This window comes from Lepisosteus platostomus, chromosome 5 (genome assembly GCF_059453375.1).
Source record: "Lepisosteus platostomus isolate fLepPlt1 chromosome 5, fLepPlt1.hap1, whole genome shotgun sequence".
Taxonomy (NCBI): domain Eukaryota; kingdom Metazoa; phylum Chordata; class Actinopteri; order Semionotiformes; family Lepisosteidae; genus Lepisosteus; species Lepisosteus platostomus.
This window is the reverse complement of record NC_142615.1, coordinates 66,443,896-66,467,537: the sequence shown is the minus strand read 5'-3', so window position 1 is coordinate 66,467,537 and position 23,642 is coordinate 66,443,896. Positions and strand designations below refer to the sequence as shown.

Below are 23,642 nucleotides of genomic sequence, written 5' to 3'. Positions count from 1 at the left end.
CAGGACCTGCGGGGGCTGCTGTTGTCCCTCACAAAACAAGGACTGTGGAAGGCGAGGAACACTCTCATCCAGCACAACATAAAGTGGGGAGAGAGGGAGATGCAGGAGAGGATCCTGGTGGACCTCAGGAGGAGGATGAAGCGCCACGTCGCCAAATGGGGTTTCCCCACGGCGAGGGAGCACTGGAAAGGACTTTGGGCCCTATACAGGGATTAAAGGACAATAGCGAGTGGTAGGTTTGGAGGGACTCTCTTAATTGCACAAATCCGCCCCCACTTGCAATGATTGTTAACGGACAATCAATCTCCGTTCCGCCGTTGTTTTTTATTACATGGAGTGTTAATATGTGTGAGATGTTCCTTTTGAGATGTTTTTTTTGCAGAATAAAGTATATTTTGTAGAACAAAAAAAATCTTATGACAAGGTTTACAAGTTATCTGTTGAACTACATTCTCATAGGTGTGGTCACATTCCAGGTCATTTGTTTACGTTTTTTGTTTCTGGAGCAACTGTTAGATGAAATGTGCTAATATGTAACCTAACTCCAGTGTGAATAACTAGAAGAGGAGAGCAGCTCCATTCCAGACCAAAGGAGCTTTGAGATTGGCTGGGCCAGATCTCTCATTTGCATATCTGATTTGGAAATATAACACTAAACCCCTTCTTGCATGGATTTAACTTGCACCCAAGAGTCCCCTACTGTGTATTGCTACTTATTTTTTTATGATAAGTGGTGATTACCAGTTGACAGGTTTTATTTGTTGAATTATAAATGGTTTTGTATTATCATCCTGAATGGCCTGTACTCAAGGTTTGGTAGGGTATGTGCTTTCATTTCATTTACCAAATGGAATTTTTGCTCTTTTAGTATTTGTCTAGAAGGCTTTCTGAAGTCAGAAAGCCCATTTATTTGGTGAAAAAAGATTCTGTATTAATATTAATATTTATCATACAACATAAATAGGGTCTTTTATGAATAAAAAGATCTTGCACTTGGAAGTCTTGATAAAGCTGTGTGCTTCCATACACTTGAGCAGTTTTGATTCCTAATATTTGACCTTAGGTGTGGGAACGGGTCTTTTTTGCAATTTGATTTCCAATTGATCAGCACAGTATAGAAAATAGACCCATAAAGCAACCTCAGCAGTGACAAATGTCACTGGGTCACTTGGGTTTATACGTCGGGGTCCGGTAGTGAAGCTCCGCTCCTGTTTAGCCTCCGAAGCCGTACAGGGTGCGGCCCTGGCGCTTCAGCGCGTACACCACGTCCATGGCGGTGACGGTCTTCCTCTTGGCATGCTCGGTGTAGGTGACGGCGTCGCGGATGACGTTCTCCAGGAACACCTTCAGCACCCCGCGGGTCTCCTCGTAGATCAGCCCAGAGATACGCTTCACTCCCCCACGGCGAGCCAGGTGGCGGATGGCGGGCTTGGTGATTCCCTGGATGTTGTCACGGAGAACCTTACTGTGACGCTTAGCGCCTCCTTTCCCGAGTCCCTTTCCGCCTTTGCCTCTTCCAGACATCTTCTAGTTATCAGCTGTGAACACGACACACACTGCTCATCTTTGATGTATAATAGACATCTTTCTTTAGCATTATCATTATTATTAAAAAAAAAGGGAGGAGCAGTGGCTCTGTGGCTAAGGATCTGCGCCTATGACTGGAAGGTTGCTGGTTCAAATCCCGCGGCTGGCAGAGGAATCCTACTCTGTTGGGCCCCTGAGTAAGGCCCTTAATCTTAACTGCTCCAGGAGTGCTGTATGATGGCAGATCCTGCCCTCTGACCCCAAGCTTCTCTGTCTCTGTGTCTGTGTCTCCATGGAGAAAAAGCTGGGGTATGTGAAAAGACGCATTCCTAATGCAAGAAATTGTATAGGGCTAATAAAGAAACATTATCATTATCATGTCTATTATACATCAAAGAAAGATTTTTATAGGTGTAGAAACTAGTAAATAAAGCCAATGATTTGTTTTAGAAATATATTCTTAAAATATACAATTATTCATACCTGAACAATATGTAGTTCAAATTATACATTATATACAATATTATATTCAAATGTCTAATCATCATAAAAAACACAACTAGTAAACTTCAGTTACAAATTCTGGTAACATGGCAATATGTATAGTAATGAGAAACACAAACTAATTACATGAACACGCTAATATTTAACTCAAAACCACATTTCGATTCAAATATAAATTTTTAAAATTTACAACTTCTTTATTTCCACTAAAATATTATTAATGTAGCCCCTACAAACAGCACAAAGGATGAAACCCACCTCTTTCGTTATTGCTATGTTTGTTCCGGTGAAAGTAGCATTTGTGCTATTGAAAGCATCTCGGAAGATGAAGGTGCAGTCACTTCCACATGGTCATGATATCATTAGATCCGACGACAAGAGCTGAAGCCCCCGGCATTTTCCAAGCCAGCAATGTGAGGAAGATGGATATGGAGGTAGGTAGCGTGGCCGAGCGGTCTAAGGCGCTGGATTTAGGCTCCAGTCTCTCTGGGGGTGTGGGTTCGAATCTCACTGTTGCCAAATGTTAGTGTTTTAAGACCTGCAATACGATCATTAAAAGCGCTTTTTGTTAGGCTGCGGGAGGTGTTTAGAGATAGACTTTCTAAAAGACAGGCTTAACATCAAGGCAGAAAAAATATTTTGTTTTCTTAACAGAAATTCTCTTTGGCACGTTCAGCTTTATGTAGGGACCAACATCTGCCGAGATCACTTTTGAGGCAGTGCACATGATAGTGTACCGGCAAGTACATTTAATATTGGCTGTGGTGGTGAGCTGCTTTTGTCTATGAAACTTTTAATTCTTCACGCCGAATCGTTGGCAGGGGTAATAGCTTATCTTTGAACATAGCGCTCCATCAGAAATACTTTGTTCGTGCTCAAAAGAGATCAGAGGATTAACTTCATGAATTCACATAGCATACCTTACAGGAAAAAATTAAAAGGGGAATTGATTCAGCACTGTCGTTTTTTCCTGTGCTGTCTTTTAAAACATATAAGATCAAGAGTTTACAGATTTCTCCAAATAACAGCTATACATTTTAACCCAGCGGTTAGCATTCCTTCAATCCAATAGTTTTACTCCTGGTAAAACGCAGCGAAATATATAGAGAGATTATATTCAAATATTTAAACGTTCTTATTGGATTACCTGTATGGAGATATCGCTCAGAATTCCTAATATGATTTTGAGTTCAGTTTTGCTTTACTACTTTCAGAGTCTTTTATTGACCTTGCTGAAGCAGAGAAGTGACATAATCACAAATGCGACCTACCTGTGCTGCTGTTTTTGGTTAATAATGATTAAAAAAACAGCTCCTTGCATTAAGAGCAAGAGCAACCAACACGCTCGCTGGTTGTGTTTGGTATTTTCCATGATGCTCTTCCTCAGCTGCAAAGTTATTTGGCGAGCAAAGACCTCTGAGAAGGAGTCTGAATCCGTCAACAACACAGGAATTCTAAGATCGCACTGCCGTCTTGTGTACAGAGATCTGCTTTTTCCTTATAGAGTTTTTTGGTATTTAAGAACACGTATCCTACCTTGAATGCTAGTTTCAAAAGATATGTTACCGGATCACAGATTTTCTTGAAAAGATTTGGGGATGCACTTACCGGGATTCAAACCCGGCTCGATTATTTAGAAGGCACCTATACCACCAACGCACTTCTGAGAAACACCGGTACATTTCCGTAATCCTCCCTCTCACCTACAAAGTTATGAAGAGACAGACGTCCAATGAAAACTAATTTGATTCACTCAAGGCTCCGCTCTTTTATTGTGATGTCATTTTAATTAATGTTAGCTGTGATAAGGTGTCGTTTCTGTCTCTTAAAGTTTAAGTCTGCTCCTTTCTTCCTGGTTTAGAAATAACATGTTTCATGATTGTTTACAAACAGCACTATCAATTATTTGTCCAGCTCTAACGCCTGTGTGCGTTGACAAGGCATCTCCAAAGGACATATTAAATAACATGATCCTTCTTGTTACCATTCCTGTGGTTGGAGCGTTGTTTCGCCCTTTTTCGTTCTTCTACAATATTTGCAGACAGGACTTTATCACTCGAGTTGTACAAAACAAGTCGGTCCATGAAAATCATCTGTACTGCTGTTGTTCTATGCGTAGTTTAATCAAGGTAGTCGAGTGAGGAGGTAAAAAAGCACTCCCCGTCGATAAATCAATCATCGTCGCCCATGTGACTGGATATAAAAATAACGGATTCATTTTAACCAATCTCTGGAAGCTTCGATGCGGTTATTTTTCCTTCCTTATTTCTTCATTCCTATGAATTTACTCTGTAGTAGAGGAAACACAAAAGTGGGAAACTGCAGGCATCCTTCGTTAGTGGTGGATTGTGTTCAGAGAGCATCAGCACATCTCAGTTCTGTTAATAAGTCTGTTGGGGATATACCTCAGTGGTAGAGCGCATGCTTCGCATGTATGAGGTCCCGGCATCTCCAGGTGTTTTATATTTCTGTGCTCACATTGCAGTCTTCTGTTGAATGTGAACTCTTTGCTCATGTTCATAGAGAGCCAAGTTCACACAATTAAACTCAGGCACACTCGAAGTGCTACGGTGTTGCTCTGCTGTTTTAAATGTACCTCTAAAGCATTTAGTTCTGTTAACTACCAAATGATTTGAACTAATTTTATGTCATATTCAGGAAATCCAGAGGTCTTCAGACGTGTCGTGGCTGTTGAAGAAGACACCTTTTGAATCTCACCCGGGATTTCTTGAGAGATCATTCAGTGAGCGAGTCCTCCCTCTGGACTCCACACTGAGCTGAAAACTGCGCGAATTCCATTGTACAACCGAGAAAAAAACTGATGGACCAAACAACGACATTTGATGATTACAAGAAATTCAAGAAACACAACAGTCCGAACACAGGTTTGAATCCCGAACGCTTAATTTAAAAGACAAAGCGAAGGATACGACCTGTAAACTCTCTTTGTGTCTTACAGTTTATGATATAAAAAAATCTTCCTTTCAGAATAATTTATTGCTGATGATAGACTATTTATTGAATTTTAACAAAATGTTTTTTAATTTTAAACAAAAAAGTGTGCACACTTATAGAACCAAGGTATTGAAAGTTTTTTTAATTGTTGTTCCAAAAAATGTTCCATTTGTTTTCGTTCTTAATGTTGTTGATTAAAAGATCTTATTAAATGCGAAAAAATCTGAATGTGAAAAAAGGTCAAAATGCTATTGAAAAAATCAGTAATGTGAGGAAAGATGAATTGTGGGAGCCCCTTACCTCCCCATGTCATGCTGTATTTCTCACTCATTCTACTGGGAGTGGTGCCGTCGCTTCTGGATAAAGTCTGTCAGTGGTCATTCCAGACGGGTCAGGTACTGTATGACTGCACTTCGGCACAAGAAGAGACATGTGACTTGCGAGGATCACGACAGTGTCATTCACTGTCCAGAGCCCGGATAGCTCAGTCAGTAGAGCATCAGATTTTTAATCTGAGAGTCCAGCGTTCGAGTCCCTGTTTGGGCGTTTGTGTTTTCCTTAAGTGTATTGTGAAATTAATTATAAATCGTATTTTATCTTCCACTCTTCTAGCTGTACTGTCGATATTTTAAAAGTTAATCACTTGTATTTTCTTTAGTGTTTCCTTTCACAAACCGAAAATGTTCAAGACTATTTTGTCACCACATTCCACGTAGATAATCACAGGAAAAGAAAATGAAACGCAGTGAGGAGCTCACACAGTGAGTACTCTTGAATACAACAAGAGGAAAGGCACACTGTACATCTGCGGAACATCACGTCCGACTTTACAGTGACGGCTTCTATTTCCACTGATGAATGAGACAGATTCATGAGGAGATCCTACGCACAACTAAGCCAACACATCGCTATTTCGGTCTGATGTAGAGGCTCCATTTGTGTCAGCAGTACTATAAATGTAAGTCTTATACACTTTCAGGGGCTGCATCTGTAGCGCTTCATCTAAGAAGACTGTTTTACTTTACCACACGGTTACATTCACCCACCCAATTTATTCTCAGAATACCCAATGGCTCAATAACCCTGTTTTCCCCTGGGAACCACCAGTGTACAGTCCCATTCCATTCAAAAATATAACAAATATATTAAATTAATATATTCAATGAACAAATATATTCAATGAACTGTGTAACACAGAGCTGAAACTGTTTTTCGGGATGGCTGAGTGGTTAAGGTGTTGGTCTTAAGCCCAATAAGCAAATGTCTATGTGGGTTCAATCCCTGCTCCTATAATTTGCTTTTGAAGTGACAGAACACTTTGAAGATTTACACTCTATTAAAATATGGATTTACTAAATTTCAGTTCTCTTCACTCCCTGGGATAACTGAACTCTCACTATCACATACTTAAGGCTTTACATGCATTAGCTGTGATACAGCTCCTAATAAAGACAAAATGAAACTGTATCAATAATAAATGACATGTTTTAAACAAACGTGTATTGATAAACTTCATTATTAATAAAAGTGGTGTGACCGGAAAGCAAATTAAATATTACAATGATATTCCAAGCAACTGATGTGTGCCGGAACCAAATGTCATCCACTGTGGGCTTTGTAAATTGTTTAAAAATTGTAAGTGAAGTTGAGATAATTAACAATTTGTTGAATCCTGCAGTTACAGATTAAAATGTGAGAAGAATTTCTCTGGGTTTATCTCTGTCCGAGTGCCTGATGTGAATATGCTGAACGCAGTGTCTTTGATTTATGTACTCAAACAACCAAAGAATCCCATTCTTGTCATTCTATGGTTTGTCAAATGTGATTTTTTCAAAGTGGGTGCGATTTCATTTAGTCTTTCGCTCTTGTACTAGAGCAGTAATGTTTCTAGACGCGCATGAGCATGGTATAGCAGGCTGACAGCAGGAACACGTGGCCCACAAGCAGTGACAGTATCAGAGGTGTCTGCAGTATGTTGGTTTGTGAGCAGCGATAAAATAAAATGCCGAGGAAGCAGGTGTGCCTGCATTAATAAAGCTCCATTGACCGGAAAAAGTAACAGAAGAACCAACCTAAATCCAACAGAAAGTTTCTGCAGCTGAAATCACAGGCAAAACTACCACAGGCTTGAACTCACAACCTTAGCATGACTTCACTATGTACTGCTATACAAGTATGATGCACTGACCAACTGTGCCACTGGAGCTGCACAATGGGATTGTTACATGTCTTAGATGTATTTATTGGAAGGTTGCAGAAATCATAAATCACTGATTTCATTATCTGCATGTTTAATATCCAGGAGAGAGAACTCCTTCAGGTTCTACAGCTCATAAGTGCACTTTAAGAAATCTGCTTTTGTGAGATGGATCTCTGAGGTGCAGCTTTTTTCTTATTACTAAAGATACCTCTACATTGTAAACTATTTGAAGACCTAGAAAAAGGAACATGGCGTTAGTTGAAATAAGCACTGAATGGGTTAAAACCCACGCTCTTTGAATTGCTAAAGTGATGCCTTGAGGAGAATAAATCAACATACTGTATTCACACAGGTCACTCGGCCACGGACAAGAATGATCAGCTACCACCACTATTATTATCATCATTATTATTATTATTCAACCATATGGGGAACAATACAGTTGAACAATCCCACTGTTCTTATGGCAAGAAAAATAACATGAGACCACTGTAAGAGGACGAGTGCTGTAATTGTTTGAACAATTGATTTCTTTTTTTCCCTCTTATGGGCGACCCTGTGGTATTTATTTTTCTCTTCGTTGTTGTGCACAGGCTAGTTCTGCAGCGATATTTGCCGCAGAAATTTCTGCGCAGCTCCGTATTAAATCTGTTCTCAACTGCAACGGACAGAAGACGACTCCAGTAGATAGCTGTGTAGTTCTGTAGGACCACACACGACACAGTGATAGCGCGGCTCTTAATGGACTGGTACACAGACCACATGAGAGGCAAGCAAAATGCTTTTAAAATTCCAAAGGCTCACCAAGTCAGAGGAACAGCAATGAACTGAAAAGATCTGTTACAGACGTCTATGTCAACCTCTTTAGAGCTATAAATGCCATTTGTTTAATTTATCTGTAGATTAACACTCCCAAGTAACAGCACTTTACAGTATATGTATGTTAATTCCGCTGGTGGACATTAGCTGGTGTTTTTTGTAACAATTTGTTTGCTCTACTGTAAGGAATAATAATAATAACATCACTTTATTAACCCTTTACAATTTATTGCATTAGGAATGATCTTTTTGCATACCCCAGCTTGCTCTCCATGAGACACACAGATAAGGAGAGAGCCTGGGGTCAGAGCACAGGATAGTAGTATAAAGCGACACCTTTCGTCAAACTTTTGACAGGTACCACGCCCCCCTTTTCCAGCCAATGGTCGTCCGCGGTGTTTGGTTGTCCCGCCCCCTTGCCATCCAATAGCGTGTTGTTATTTGTGCATGTCCCGCCCCCTCAGGAGCCAATGGTGTGGGTCGGAACCCCGCCTCCCCCCGGCCGGTCGGTCCAGCGCCTCAGGGTCCCAAAGCCCCAAGATGGTGCATCCCTCGCTTTAGGTGTGTGCAAGTGTGTATTGGTTTGGAAGGGGACCATGTCTGCCGCGGGGTTGAGTGCGCTCTATTATAACCCTAGGAAATCGGGCAGTTACAGCAGCGCGGGGAGTCTGTTGCGGGCCGCGAGATCCCGGGGTGTGAGCGGCGCCAGCCGCGGCCGAGTGGTTCTCTGGCCAGGCTGCTTATACGCTGCACAAGCCGTGTCTCCAAAGCAGCAGGGGTGTAAGCACACACACACACTGACTGCGTAAAGTCTCACGGAAAGAATTTGCAGGACAAACACCATGTGAAATGTGAACCGCTTTATTTCAACAGTGGGTTTTCAAACAGTGAAACAACGCAGCAGCACTTTTTACACAAGTTACAGACTCCAGTTTGCAAGTATGTGAAATGTGATCCGCTTTATTTCAACAGGGGGTTTTCAATCAGTGAAACAACACAGCACACATGCGTTACCGGCTCCTGTTTGCATTCAACAATTAAATGTTGGTGCGGAAAATTAGTTCGCTACACGTAACCACCACCCCAACATTGCTGAGAAACTTTGCGTTATCTGAAAAAGCATTCATAACCCCCTTCCGCTCCCCGTGTCTAAAGCCATGCGAACCACACTGGGCGATCCGATCTAGCAGGACAAAAAAATTTGCCTGCGTAATCAGCGGGATGGTGTTACCACAGGTTCTGTGCAAAACACGCTGTATTTTGGAATACACACTGTAGAACCCCCCAGGCTTCCTTTTCTGATCTGAAAACATCAGATCCGCAATAATTTCACTCAAGTTCTTGACATACACCTCTATCTCTTTAACAAATTTAAGGACATTAGCATTCGACTCTTTGTTTTGCATATCAAGCTTTGTAGAGAGAAGTGTGTAAAGCACTCTTAGTAAGAATTCAGACGTATACATTCGAAATTCTTCTTTCTTCGGACGATGGCACACCCGGGTCTGTAAAACAGAGTGAAATCTGTATTCACATTTTACATAGATCTTTTTTTTTTTGCGTCTGTAAAAATAAGAATAGTGTTTCTTTTGCAACTCATCAAAAGTCACGTCTACTAATGTTCCATCCAGCTGTTCAACTGTGGTGTGTACATGCTCGTATGGGGAGCGGTCCTCAATTATATTTTTTAGCAACTGTTTTATGCGCCGCTCAGTGTAATTTGTAATGGTGTACGAACCCAGACACCGTGCGGTGTACAGAACAACCGATAAAATTCGGGCTAAACTGAGAGACTTATAAATTTCTAAAGCGGCAAACGTCACGTCTTCATCTGTGTAGCCGCCAGACAGGCATGTGTGACCCCGCTGTCCGGGATGGTCAATCAGACAGGCCGGGCAGTCATCAACCAGGACCCCCTTTAAACAGTGTTTGAAGATGCAATAAACTACTGCTTTCACAATCTGGGGCATAACATCGGGCTCATTAGGGACATAGGCATCAGCTTTATTAACATTTGGGGGAACACACATGCATAGACACGAGACATTCACATGTGCCGGTAGGCTGAAGATTAACCCGTCCACATCCTCTTTATTCTATTAAAGGAAAAAGAAAAGGAAGGCTTAACAAAATAGACATGCTTTGTACCTAAAATATCGAGCATTTAACGCGCTTGTGAGCTAAGGTTTTTCGTTAATATTTACCATTTGTAGTGTGGTATCATCGCTAGCACCCGGCAGTTCTTCAACATCTGGTACCCCAGCTGTCACACCCCCGCCGCTGTCACAGGGTGTAGAGGGTGGGGTCGGGTTTTGCTAAAAAGAAGACCAAGTATTAAAATGAAATATGCTAAGCACCGATACAAGCACGATCAGAAAAATATTTTAGCCGCCTACCTCTTCACTTTGTAGAGTAGCGGACCCCGTTGTTTCTTCACACAAAGAAGCCATCTCAGCACCTCTGTGGTGTCTGACAGCTCCAAGCACGCACTGCGACCCTGTCAGGCCTGAGCGTTTAAGAATATGCGCCAATGGTGTAACACGCCTACATAACACAAGACATTTTTCAATTGGTTGTGATGACCCCCCGATTTATCGAGCGCGAAAAGTATTCACACATCTGTTTATACGTTTTAAAGTATTAACACGCAACGCAAACACAAATGTTGTGTTTCCCCAGAAAATACATTTTAAGTTTTTTAATTTACAAGCACACCATGTATTTCACGCAAAAATGTTCTTAACATTATTAAAAAATAAAACCTCAAAACGTCAAGCTTGTTTTGTGAACACGTCCCTATAAAGAACAGATAAATTTTCTTATAGCGTTAATAAAAAACATTTTGTTTGATAATATTCTTAGCGGTCTGTTGGTGAATCAAACACAGACACCGCGGCACATTTACACCACGTTTAACAGCTATGAAATTTAGAAATCATTGTATGTCTTAAAATAATATAGATTTTTACATTATAACGGACTAAAACGTTTTCTAAAATGTTTCTTAATTTATACAGCCCAGTACGTGCACACCCAACGATACCGAAGATTAATGGTTTTATGTGGGGGGTTTCTTAGAAGAGTTTATCGGTTTGTGTATAAGTACCAGCGGTTTAACAGGCGAAGTTTTGGCTGCATTCCATTTCTTACAGTCTCACGTTATCGCCTAACTCGTCAGAATGGATCACGCCGATCAATTTCAACAGTCTGAAGATATTCTATTTACAGACTTAACACTGCTCGACTTGGTAGACGAAGGCCAGGACTCCACGAATTTCAGCGGTATGTATATCCGGCTTTTTGTGAGACAATTACAACGTCACGGTGCATGTCTCATGTTTGCTATAGTTACAAAACGTTGTATAATATTTGTATACTAGACAATATTGAATTATTATAATGGAATTACCAGGGAGTTGCTCCATAATGTGGTCGTGACTGTGTGTATCCATTCATTTCCATTAGCCCCGAAAACCACAGCTGTAAAAAGGCCAGTTACCGCACAGCCCAACACTGGTGAGTATTTACGACAATGTTTTGAATAACGCTTTACGACCATGTGAGTCTTAAAGACACCGGGGTATATACTCCACACCAAAACTCGTATGTGTCTATTCCACAGACGCGGGCGAAGGGACAAGTAGCTACACATTTAAAAAACCTCGTTTGGGGTTTACAATCCCACCGCAAAACCTTGTGGAGACACATGCAGATGTTCACGCCATACCAGAGGGTGCGGGGCATATTATCAGATCGCCTGAGAGAAGACGTCGGTATTATATAAAACATTCTTTTAGCATAACCATTTAAACGTGTCTATAATAAAAACCCCCACCGTTTTTTGGTAATTTGCGGTGTTGAGTTCTTTCACTAATGGTATTTTCCCACTCCGTGCAGACCCCGGACCTTCAAAAAATAAACTGCGACGCGCCAACACGTTAACTGGGTCAACGAGCTCAAAACGTCTGAAATCAAGAAAGCAAAGGTTAATATAATGTAACGCAACGGGGGCTCAAGCGGGCGCCCTTGCCGCATCTGGTCGGCCCCATCCCGACTGGAGGCTCGAACCCGGGACTTCCGCGTCTCTCTGCAGCGACCTAGCCCCGTGAGCTAAAGAGAGATCTCTCCACAGCCCAGTAGCTGTGGTCCTGCTATCACAGGGAAGGGCGGTGACGTCACCCGCTCTGGTACGCCGGCTCTTACACACAGTGCTTGTCGGCTGTAAGCGTTACAATAATTTAAGCGTGGTCAAGATGTGTTATGATCCACTTACGGCAAACGTTACTTCTTTTGTTAGGATGTTAATTCGCTGAAAGATCCTACTTCGCGTAGTTTTCTGTTTGGGAGTGTTAAAAACCTTATTTTAAAACTGCTTAGCTTTTAAAGTTAAAAGCGACTGGTCTGTGCGAGGGTCTATAGGCCGTTAGCACGCCGCTTGACCCATTAGCGCCACCACCGCCGTCAAGGAAACCGGTGTAACAACATGTCCGGGTAACTTGTTCCATTCACCCACAGCCCTTTGTGTAAGGATGCGCCACATGTGTATCGTTTTTATCATAGTTATCGTAGTTTTCTGATTTTGACAGTTTAGATTTCATTGATTGTTGTGTTGAAAAGTCTTATTTTTATCACAGTGTAGTTTTCTGATTTTGAGATGTGGAGCATTGGCGTGGTAATAAGTATTTTATTTTTTCACACAGCCGCTGTATCGACGAGCGGCGAAACAAATGTGGCGGAAACGTCGGATCCTAAGGTGGTGACTGCATCGGAGACGGCTGTTAAGACACTGACCAAAGCCAGACGTGTCAAGCCTGCGGAGAGAAATAATAACGCGCCTAAAGACTTGGTGTTGGGTGATGTGCTAGATTCAGTGCGCGGTATTACACAGTCACTATCAACGGCGATCACTAATGAGGTGGCCAAAAAACGAGCTTTAGAGTGTCTAAGAGCGGTTTTAGCCGGTGTACAGACCTTGTTTCCAAAACAGATCCAGGTTTTCACCGCTAACCTCTTAGATATAATTTCTACAGAAGATACCGCTCTAAGCTCAGGATTTCAGACCATGATGATGATATTTCATGCTTCATTGGTGCAAATCCCCGGCAATAAATGACTAAACATGCGGTCTAAAAAGTGTTTAAAAGACCGAGCACTTGCCAACAGCAAGCGTTTGTACATAAATAAAAGAATTAAACTGGCAAAAGCATGTTTGTTGCGTCGTCAAAGATTCAGAGAGCGGCATCAGATTTCCCAAGGGCCGCCCGAACCATGCAATGAGAATGCCGTGGTAGAAAATAGCTTAAGGCCCGAGGTTGTTGTAGCAGAACAGGATGTCGGTAACCGAGAACCGGTTGTACTGAACGATCTGAATCAGGTTGGTGGCGGTGCAGGGGCGAATAGAGACCCCTTAGTTTTCCTGGAGCGTATACGTAGTTATAACAGGTCTTATAATAATTTTAGAGCAACAGAGCACCATGAAGAATTTCGTTTTGTTAATCTCGACAGAATAACCTCGTATGTACAGGCTATAGACGCTGAGCATGGTGCAGTCCAGAGAATATTGGATGAACTTTCTCCAAACATCGGGGCGAATGATTTTGTACAGCTGCGTTTGACTGCGGGTGGTTTTAACAAACCCTTGTTCTCACGCAGGAGACACCCCGGAGAATTAAATGCTGCCGATTTTTTAAGCCACATCTCGGACCTCTTACAGAGCCACACAGAGGTTCTTACCGATGACAGCCACCGCTTAGTGGTGACGATAGTTAGGAATATGCAGGGGGGTGCCCGCCGAAGATTTAAATCCGTTCTGTACAGCCGGGTAATTGCTCAGAAAAAAGCGCACCTTATCGATTTACATTACACGGGCGGTAATCTGTGTTTCGCCGGGTGTGTGTACGGTTTGTTGAATGAAGGTTGTACCGATAGGGAAATGTTACAGGGCGCTAAACGAATGCACAAAGAGTTGGGTTTTCCAGAGAATCGGAAAATTAGTTTGTCAGACATTACCGCTTTTGAAAAACATTTAAAGGTGGTCATTAAAATTTTGTACCACGACCAGGGTGATTGGAAATATTTTACAACGGGGCCCACACCACCAAATTTCTAAAATACTTTTTGTTCTACTGCATGAAGAGCATTTTTATGGGGTTTTAAATATTAAAGCTTTTGTGGGGGCGGCGTATTTTTGCACTAACTGCCATGCGGCGTATAGCCACAAGAACGCACACGCCTGTGTTAAAGCTTGTAAAACCTGTTTAGATCCCCAGTGTTGCAAAATTGATGCCAAAATTCAAAATTGCCCGGCCTGTAAGGTCTTTTGTCGTAGCTTTCAGTGTTTGGCGAGACACTTTCGGAATGCGGCGACGGGTGTGAGTAAGTGTGAGCACAGGGTCTTTTGTGAGAAATGTGGGGTTTATAACCTCGCAAGTCCCAAATGTAAAGAGAAACTGTGCTCGCGTTGTAACAACGTGATCGACACCCCTGACACACATTTCTGCTACATACCGCCTTTGGACAACCCCAAAATTTCAAACAAGTAAATTTTTTTCGACATTGAATGCATGCAAGAAACGGGGACTCACATACCAAATTACGTCCACGCCCTTCATATTGACAATAAATGAAGCTGGGAATTTTATGGTGAAACTTGTCTAAAGGATTTTGTGTGTAAATTTATCGATAGACGTTTTAAAAACCATACGTTCATATCGCACAATGGCAAGGGATATGACAATTACCTAGTAATCAGACAGTTGTTAGCTGAAAAGATGGACGTTGAACTAATTAATCAGGGTGGTAAGATAATGTGTATGACCGTAAAAGCTCTGAACATCAGATTTATCGATTCTTTAAACGTTCTACCTATGAAATTAAGCAAACTGCCGGCCGCCATGGGGTTCCCTGGGGCTAAGGGGAATTTTCCACACTTGATGAACACTTCAGAAAACCAAAATTATGTCGGACCGATGCCGCCGCCAGAACTTTTTGGCGTTAACTACATGCTGCCGAGCAAGAAAGCCGAGTTTTTGGTTTGGTAAGAAGAATGCAAGGGACGTGTGTTTAACTTACAGAGAGAGTTGAAACGTTACTGCCAGTTGGATATGGCAATTCTAAGAGAAGGCTGTATCAGGTTTCGGGACGAGGTCATGAATATGACCAGACAGACACGCATGACTGAGTCAGGGGCCGCCTGCGTTGTGTGCATCGACCCCTTTCAGTTTGTGACCATCGCTAGTGTCTGCATGGCCATGTTCAGACTTATGTTTTTACAGGAAGAAACGATAGCGTTGCTACCCCATGACAATTACCACCGCCAGCAAAAATGATTTTCTACACCCAGCATTCAATGGCTTATGTACATCGAACACACAGAGCCCGTTAAAATCCAACACGCGTTAACCACGGCTGGTGAGTTCAAGGTTGGCCCATATTTTGTGGATGGTTATGCTGTAATTGACGGAGTGCCGACAGCCTTTGAGTTCAACGGTTGTTTTTTTCACGGTTGTAGCGTTTGTTATTGTGAAAACGATTTTAATCCGCTAACAAACACTACTTTTGGTTGGTTGTACAGAAAGACGATGGTTAAAATTAATTTTCTCAAAATGAGAGGTTTTAACGTGCGTGTTTCGTGGGAGCACGAGTTCAGAGACATGCTTGTTGAAAATGGAGACTTGGGTAAATTTCTAACAGCTGCGCAGTTACCAGAGCCTCTGCAACCGCATGAGTCGCTTTTTGGGGGGAGAACAAATGCGATTTGTTTGTATTACACAGCGCAGCCCGGTGAAAAAATTCATTACTATGATTTCACCAGTCTGTATCCATTTGTGAACAAAACTAAAAAATAAAAAATACCCACTGGGGCACCCCCGAATAATATATAACAACTTTGGAGATTTAAAACGGTATTTCGGTTTAGTGAAGGTGAAAGTTTACCCACCCAGACGTTTGTACTTTCCAGTTCTTCCAACCAAAATGGACAAAAAACTGTCAACACTGTCGTACATGTGGTGAAACAAAACAGACCACTCCCTGTGAGCACAGTGATGAAGATCGCGCCTTGACTGGTGTCTGGTGCACCCCGGAATTACAGATGGCCTTAGATCTGGGGTATAGAGTGTGTAAAATGTACGAAATTAGGCATTTCGAAAAGTCCTCACACGATCTTTTTACAGACTACATCAAACTGCATCTGAAAGGGGAACAGGGAGCTTCGGGGTTTCCAGAGTGGTGTACAGATGTTGCGAAACAACAAAGATATATCAGCGAATATTATGAAAAAGAGGGTGTCCGGCTGGACCCCGGCAACATTAAAAAGAATCCGGCCAAAAGACAGCTTTCAAAAATTGCCTTGAACAGTTTGTGGGGGGAAGTACAGACAAAGAGACAATTTACCACAGACCACCATTGTGAGAAACCCCGATGAATTGTTCAGGTACTTATTTACGCCATATCATGAGCTGACCAGCGAAATCGATGCTGGACAACACATCAAGTTTGTATCAACAGGGCCCAAGTCGTATGGGTACAAGCTGTCTGGTGGGAAAGCCTGTTCACATTGAGCGTAATAATGGTGAAAATGTTAACTTTGAGAGTCTGCGGGACTTGGTTTTTGACTATGGCGTTAACCCTTATGCTGAGTGCCGGGAATTTAAACATTTCTATTCAACAGCCGATGATCGTGCGTGTTAAAAAGGATTGGCACATTGAGACCCGGACCTTAAAGAAAACCCAAAAGGTGGTGTACGACAAGCGGGTGCTGCAAGAAAATTTGACATCATTGCCCTACGGATATTAACACGATGGATGTCAGGTTAAAACACCCTTTTTCAAGCATTTTGTCCAGACCCTCGAATTGCGGTAAAAGTTATTTTATAAAACAGCTCTTGGAGAACGGTGATACCGTTATGACTCGTAAACCCGAAAACATAGTCTGGTGTTACAGCTGCTGGCAACCTCTATACGCTGAGTTGCTTGTGAAATTTCCATACATTCAGTTTATAGAAGGAGTACCAACGTCGTTTTCCGACGACCAGCTACTGCCACCGGGTAGAGTAAATTTGATTATAGTTGATGATTTGATGGAGTCTGCGTGTGAAAATAATGAGATAGAAAAAGCTTTAACCAAATACGTACACCACCGAAACCTCAGCATCATGTATATGATCATGTATATCATCCAAAATGTGTTTTGTCAAAGCCGGAAAAGTAGAACCGTAGCATTAGATACAAATTTCATGGTGCTGTTTAAAAACCCTAGAGATAAACTACAGATTACAACCCTGTCCCGGCAGATGTACCCTGGTAAAGCCAAATTTTATTTGGAAGCGTTCAATGACGCTACTAAAAAACCTTTCGGTTACTTGTTGGTGGATTTAAATGCCGACACCCCAGAAGACTATCGCTTGCGAACAAGTCTTTCCCCCCCAGATGTACCCACGTCTTATGTATTTAAAAAAAAAATTAAAGTCAGTGATCTTGCAACCATAGACTCAGTAAAAAAAAAACACATTCGGTCCGTCGACATGTCTTCACGAGTTCAGTGAAACCTGACTCTTACATTTTCTGGTGAAAGCCAGCCCCAGTCAGCGGAAACCTATTCTCTGTGGGGCTTCAGGTGATCTTGTACAGGCAATAGCTAAAATCGCCTTGAACACCTTGAAAGGGAACATACCGTTATCTGCTTAGCAGTTTGGGACCCTGAAGAGAAAGCATAAGCTTTTAAAGACTGTCAAAAGGGTCTTCCCAGTGGGCATTGATTCGTCGAATATACGTATATTTATGGCGAAATTACGTCTATACGTATATATACGTCGCCTCGACGTATAATCAACGTCGAATTGCAACCGTAAAATCGACGACATGAATGAACGCATATATAACGTCGAAAACACATCTAACACAGTGCCTGAGGCTTTTTACTGTATGTATCGTGTGTGCCGCAACTAGGAGTATACGGCACTCTGCACAGTGCACGAAGTAAATTATTTTGGCAGTAATTAATTTATTATATTTACTATATTTATTATACACGTGTAAATTAATTACTGCCAAAATAATTTACTTCGTGCACTGTGCAGAGTGCCGTATACTCCTAGTTGCGGCACACACGATACATACTGTACAGTAAAAAGCCTCAGGCACTGTGTTAGATGTGTTTTCGACGTTATATATGCGTTTATTCATGTCGTCGATTTTACGGTTGCAATTCGACGTTGATTATACGTCGAGGCGACGTATATATACGTATAGACGTAATTTCGCCGTAAATATACGTATATTCGACGAATCAATGCCCACAGCTTGGCATACAAGGGTTTTGTTGAGGGGGTCTTGCCACCTGCCTGAAAAAAAACAGTAAAATGTTTGAGTGCCTATAGAGTTTCTATTTTTATTTTCCTGACAAAAGTTGATACCATTTCCTGGACACCCCGTCCCCCATCAGTGCGCAGTGCCCGGGGAAAAAGCTGTAGGGGGGCGTCTGAAATTCTGAGGGGGGAGTGATATTTCGGTTGAAACGGAGCTGTATGGTGCAGCTACCCAAATGAAATCTCGCAGCTATGCCATTGATTAGTGCTTCATGATAGAAGATAACGACTAGCAATCTGGTATTTGCGATGAAGTTCAGTTTCACATTTTTCGTCACTCTCACGGTTTGTATTGCCTGGAGCGAAAAGTACCAGTGTTCATTTTTGCAGCTACATGGACGTTCTGAATCGTTAAGAAAAAAATGTTGTAAAACCAACAGAAAGCACAGACTGCTATAACTAGTCCTAGTTATATAACGATTTTAAGTATAATGATAAACTACTGCAAGGAATCGGTCCACCTGAGCAAACAGGATCGTAATGTTGACACTCAATAACGACACTGATATGTGCAGTTCCTGGACGGATAGCCCTCCTGCCCATCAAACAGACTGAGTGACTGTTCGTGTCATTTAGTGTTGTCTGACCATTGACAAAATACAACTATTTTTTTAGGGCGCAAATTAAGTTAGGTAAATCTTTTTGCCCAAAACTGAAGGGGCGACATTCCCCCCTCCCCCCGTGTTGCCAGGCCTGTCCCCATCCTATTCCATAATGTCATTATATATAATACCATACAACAGTGACCAATCCTTACTAACTGCATGTGTTAAAATTGCACATCAGCTCATAGCAGGGGGTACATAGCCGCGATGTATTATCAATGTTAAATTTCAACCATAATATCGACAACATTAATAAACGCATACGTTGAGAAAATATCGAACCCAGCATTTTTTCCGGATATATACCACAATGCATTGCTAGTATTCGTTGGTCACCATTTTGGACACGTTTTTCAAACGTAGAAGTATATCTGCAAATATCTCAGCAATCCTCTTTTGACGAGTAAGTATGAACAATAATAATACTATCTGAATACATACAGATCTTTCTTAATATTATTTTGATTAAAATAGTACGTGAATAAGCAAAAAAATGGCACATAAAATAGTGTGAATGGGAAAGATGACACAAAATCGTTTTGCCGTTTCTCTTATTCTATGTTGTCCTTTCAAACTTTGGGTACTCTTTAATTAGGACAGACTTTATTGCTCAACTGCTATGATGCAAGCCAAATTTTATACATTTATTTCAGCTTTGAGCTTAGTAAACCGTTCATTTTTTAGATTATACTAAAGAAGATATTAATCATCATTTATTTGGGAAGTAATATTATATAATTTTCTCCTAGCTGCGGTGCTGAAGTCCCACCCTACATCAACAGAAAAAGAAATAAAGGAGCACACAATGTGTTACTTGAAGAATGCATATGCAAGGCAGGGGGCCAGGAGATCTGGACTCTGAAAATAATAGGTTTTTGGTTCTAACTGTTAGGACAATTAGACAGGGTTTGCAAATAGTGGACAAATATCGTCTTAACTTCCATTGTAATATTTTTTTCTTGGAAATATAGAAGTTGTACATTTTAAAATGTATATTTGAATCAAAATGTGGTTTTGAGTTAGTGTGTTAATGTAATTAGTTTTGTGTTTGTCATTACTATACTGTATATTGCCATGTTACCAGAATTTGTAGCTGAAGTTTAAGACTAGTTGTGTTTTTTATGATTATTGCCCATATGTTGATGGTTGATTGTATACAATGTATAATTTGAAATACGTATGTTTCAGGTGTGAATGTGTATTTTCAGAATAAATTTCTAAACCTAATCATTGGCTTGGTTTACTTGTTTCTACACCTATAAAATCTATCTTTGATGTATAATAGACCTCTACCCATATACGTATAATAGACCTCTAATGTTATCCGTATAATAGACCTCTAACCATATACGTATAATAGACGTCTAAAGTTATCCGTATAATAGACCTCTAACCATATACGTATAATAGACGTCTAAAGGTATACGTATAATAGACCTCTAACCATATACGTATAATAGACCTCTAAAGTTATACGTATAATAGACCTCCAACCATATATGTATAATAGTCCTCTAAATCTATCCGTATAATAGAACTCCAACCATTTATGTATAATGAACGTCTAAACATAGACGTATAACTTTAGACGTATATTAGAATTTCATTCTAGACGAATTGTAGACCACATTTAGATGTCTAAGGTATGCGTTTAATAGACGTATATTATACGTCTTTTGCCCACTGGGTTTCTCCTAAAAGAAAGACTCTTGGTGAACCAGTCCGGCAGTTTTATTGGGACACTGTTGAGTATTGCGGTACCATTGATTACGGGGCTTCTACAACACCGATAATGGAGCACGCTGAAAAAAATGTACCTTGTACCTCAGAAACAGCTTGATCGACTCCGAGAGCGGTCCGGCAACGAAAGCGATGTGAGAAAAATAACAACCCGCAGGTTGGATGACTAAATGAGAGACTTTTTTCAGAACTCGCATCTGCCTGAATATGAAAAAGTGAGATTATATAATCGGGTGTTACAACGGTATTTGACAATAGTACGCCAGGAGTTTTCTGAAAAGGGGATTTTAACTGTTGTACTACCCGAAAATGCACCCGCCGATCTATCACACGCATCACCACAACAGCCGTCATCGACCGACGCTGACTTTGGGTATATTTAAGACAGCGCATCTCAGTGGTTCCAGAGAAATGCCGAGATATTGTTCAAGACTATGGCACGCAATAAACTGTTAATAGCCTGGAATTAAAAAGGAAAATTTGTGTACAAGGGGGCACCCGTTGAGGGCTCTCACATGATTGATCTTGTCAGGGCTCTCACACAACAGCAATCTGTTGCGGCTGGTAAGAAGCTAAAAGGTTGGGATGTGTTCACGGGGGCAATGGCCGAAATCAACGTACCGGGCACCTTGCTAGCCAACGCTGGTAACCGAGAGCTATTTGAAAAACTCAAGTCTGCCCCACTGTGGTGTGCAGCGTCTGTCAAAACTTTAAAACCTATGTCCCGCCCCCTTTTCAACCAATGGTGTTGTTATAGGGCGGATGTCCCGCCTTCCCCCACCGAGCAGTAGTGTGATAGAGAGGTTTAACCAAACTATTAAAACAAAAATGTGGAGGTACCCGACACACAAAAACACCTTTCGATATATCGATCTGTCTGATCTTATTTACTTTTATAATCATAGTTACCACATGACTATTAAACGAACCCCGGCTTCTGTTACGACCGATAACTCCCTTGAAATGTGGAGAACCGTCTATGGCGAACACTTTAAGTGAAAACCGTCAAAGTTTTCATTTAACGTAGGTGATCATGTGCGGGTGTCCAAAATAAAAGGGAATGTTTGAGAAGGGGTATGAACAGACCTTCACAGATGAAATTTTAATTGTCAAAGAGCGGACCCCGGCTCTAAGACCCTATTACAAACTGCAGGACTACACAAGCAATGACATTAAGGGCTCCTTCTACGCAGAAGAGGTACAGAAAATAAACCCCAATTCTGAGAGCGTCTATCGCATCCAAAAGATTAAAGCAGCCAGGGGGCGTGAAAAAAACAAACAGATTTTGGTAAAGTGGCGCAGATAGAGCGATAAATTCAATAGTTGGATAAAGGCTTCCGAGGTCAAAGAAATATAGAGGTGCTGAAAAATGAACCGCAATGTCTTCTATGTTACACTAGCCAGTAATTCATCCTCAAAGATGTTTCCAAAGAACACCAGCGCGTGCTTCACAGAGCATCTGGCAAAGGCGATTGACCTGGACAGGAGCTGGGAAGTGGGTCTGGTCGAGCTGCACTATCCGCATACGCTAAACACGTTTGATCAGGATGAAGATTTTCTGTTCATCAGTGATGAGACTATATGGACATGTACCTTACCTAGAGGGTACGACTGCAACATCGATCAGCTCATGCATGAAATGAAACGCGCTGTGGAAAAGTCCAAGTTTTAATAGTTCTGTTAAACCTCTCTATCACTCTAACCTTCACATCACTGGCCATAATGAAGTGTTCAATATTCTCACATTTCAGAAGATTTTGGAAGGTCCTGTTAAGAAATTCTTTTCCCTCGTCCGTTTGTAGCTTTTCAGGAGTACGACCCTCTTGAAATATTTCTGAAAGCGCTTGTCACGCCCCCTCCAGACTTTTCAGTGGCACGGCCCAGGCATATTTAGAAAACATGTCTATACGTGATGAGATGTAACAGAAACCATCGTTGAACTCACTGTAGTCTCTCATGTTCACCAAGTCGGCCTGCCACTGCCAGTCCATTTCAGGTACCAGCGTCCTGTTTCTCTTAAAGCTCACACGCCGCCACACGTGGCGCTCACACCCGGGGAAGTCACGGCCCTCAACAGACTCCCCACGCTGCCGTAACTCCCCGCTTCCTTAGGGTTATAATAGAGCGCACTCATTCCCGTGGCAGACATGATCGCCTTCCAACCCTCGTCACTAATATGTGCTTTTTCGAGGGGAATGCGGTGGCGGGTATTTGGACCTTGAGGCTCAGGACTGCTCAGTTGGGGAAGGCGGGACATCCGCTCCACAATGACACACCATTGGCTCGGGTGGAGGGAGGGACAGCTGACCATAACAACACACCATTGGTTGAAAAGGGGGCTGGACATCCGCCCACCACAGCCTCCCATTGGCTGAAAAAGGGGGCATGGTATCTGTCAAAAAGTTTGACGAAAGGCGTCGCTTTATACTACTTACAGGTCTTACTTAATATTATTTTGATTAAAAATAGTATTTTAATAAGCAATAAATGGCACATAAAATAGTTTGAAAGAGAAGACCACATAAAATCAACTACAAATGTGGGAACTTGTAAGATTATAAATTGCATGTAGCACATTAGCAACACTACAGTAATGCTAATATAACAATAGCATAAGAAAATCCTGATCCAATTCCTTTCAAATGTTGATACAAAATGTGAATGACTTCAGAAGTTCAGAAGTGGGTATTGGGTCTCCTGATGGAGATCAGAGATGAACTGAGATGTGTGGGAAGGTGTACAGAACCGTTAGACTCCCAGTTCCACATCAAGAGGCTGAGCACAATGGATGAGTTCTGTACACACGAGTGAGTCCTTGCTGCTGGTATGATATTACTGTATATTCTCTCTGGTGTAGAAAATATTCACTAGTATTCTAGGTTACAGATGGGTCATAATTTGACAGCCTACATTTGATTAATAGGA

General features: G+C 41.6%; 2 protein-coding genes, 1 long non-coding RNA gene and 2 other non-coding genes across 5 annotated transcripts; 3 read left to right on the top strand and 2 right to left on the bottom strand.

Moving 5' to 3' along the window:
- Window positions 1-848: 848 nt before the first annotated feature.
- Window positions 849-906, top strand: LOC148671541 (U7 small nuclear RNA). Its single transcript, XR_015938883.1, has one exon. It is a non-coding gene; the product is annotated as a U7 small nuclear RNA (small nuclear RNA).
- A 306-nt stretch (window positions 907-1,212) lies between these two features.
- On the bottom strand, window positions 1,213-1,653 carry LOC148671540 (histone H4-like). The gene has a single exon (XM_088632833.1). The coding sequence runs from the start codon at window positions 1,522-1,524 to the stop codon at window positions 1,213-1,215; it is 312 nt and encodes a 103-aa protein (XP_088488959.1). The 5' UTR covers window positions 1,525-1,653.
- Window positions 1,654-2,468: 815 nt separating this feature from the next.
- On the top strand, window positions 2,469-2,550 carry trnal-uag (transfer RNA leucine (anticodon UAG)). The gene has a single exon. It is a non-coding gene; the product is annotated as a tRNA-Leu (tRNA).
- Window positions 2,551-8,850: 6,300 nt separating this feature from the next.
- Window positions 8,851-11,634, bottom strand: LOC148671538 (uncharacterized). The gene is made up of 4 exons (XM_088632815.1): window positions 11,415-11,634; window positions 10,402-10,502; window positions 10,210-10,320; window positions 8,851-9,510 (listed from the first exon to the last, which is right to left on the bottom strand). Exons 1-4 carry the CDS (start codon window positions 11,455-11,457, stop codon window positions 9,043-9,045), a joined length of 723 nt encoding a protein of 240 aa, XP_088488941.1. The 5' UTR covers window positions 11,458-11,634; the 3' UTR covers window positions 8,851-9,042.
- Window positions 11,112-11,744, top strand: LOC148671537 (uncharacterized). The gene is made up of 3 exons (XR_015937112.1): window positions 11,112-11,287; window positions 11,471-11,521; window positions 11,628-11,744. It is a non-coding gene; the product is annotated as an uncharacterized LOC148671537 (long non-coding RNA).
- Window positions 11,745-23,642: the final 11,898 nt, after the last annotated feature.

Bases quoted from the DNA above. Each gene is read 5' to 3' on its own strand.
- LOC148671540 (XM_088632833.1), bottom strand. From the start codon at position 1,524: ATGTCTGGAAGAGGCAAAGGCGGAAAGGGACTCGGGAAAGGAGGCGCT.
- LOC148671538 (XM_088632815.1), bottom strand. From the start codon at position 11,457: ATGGATACACACAGTCACGACCACATTATGGAGCAACTCCCTG. The intron at 10,321-10,401 runs GTAGGCGGCTAA...TCTTCTTTTTAG, and splicing joins CTACTCTACAAAGTGAAGAG to CAAAACCCGACCCCACCCTC. The intron at 9,511-10,209 runs GTAAATATTAAC...TCTGTTTTACAG, and splicing joins ATGATACCACACTACAAATG to ACCCGGGTGTGCCATCGTCC.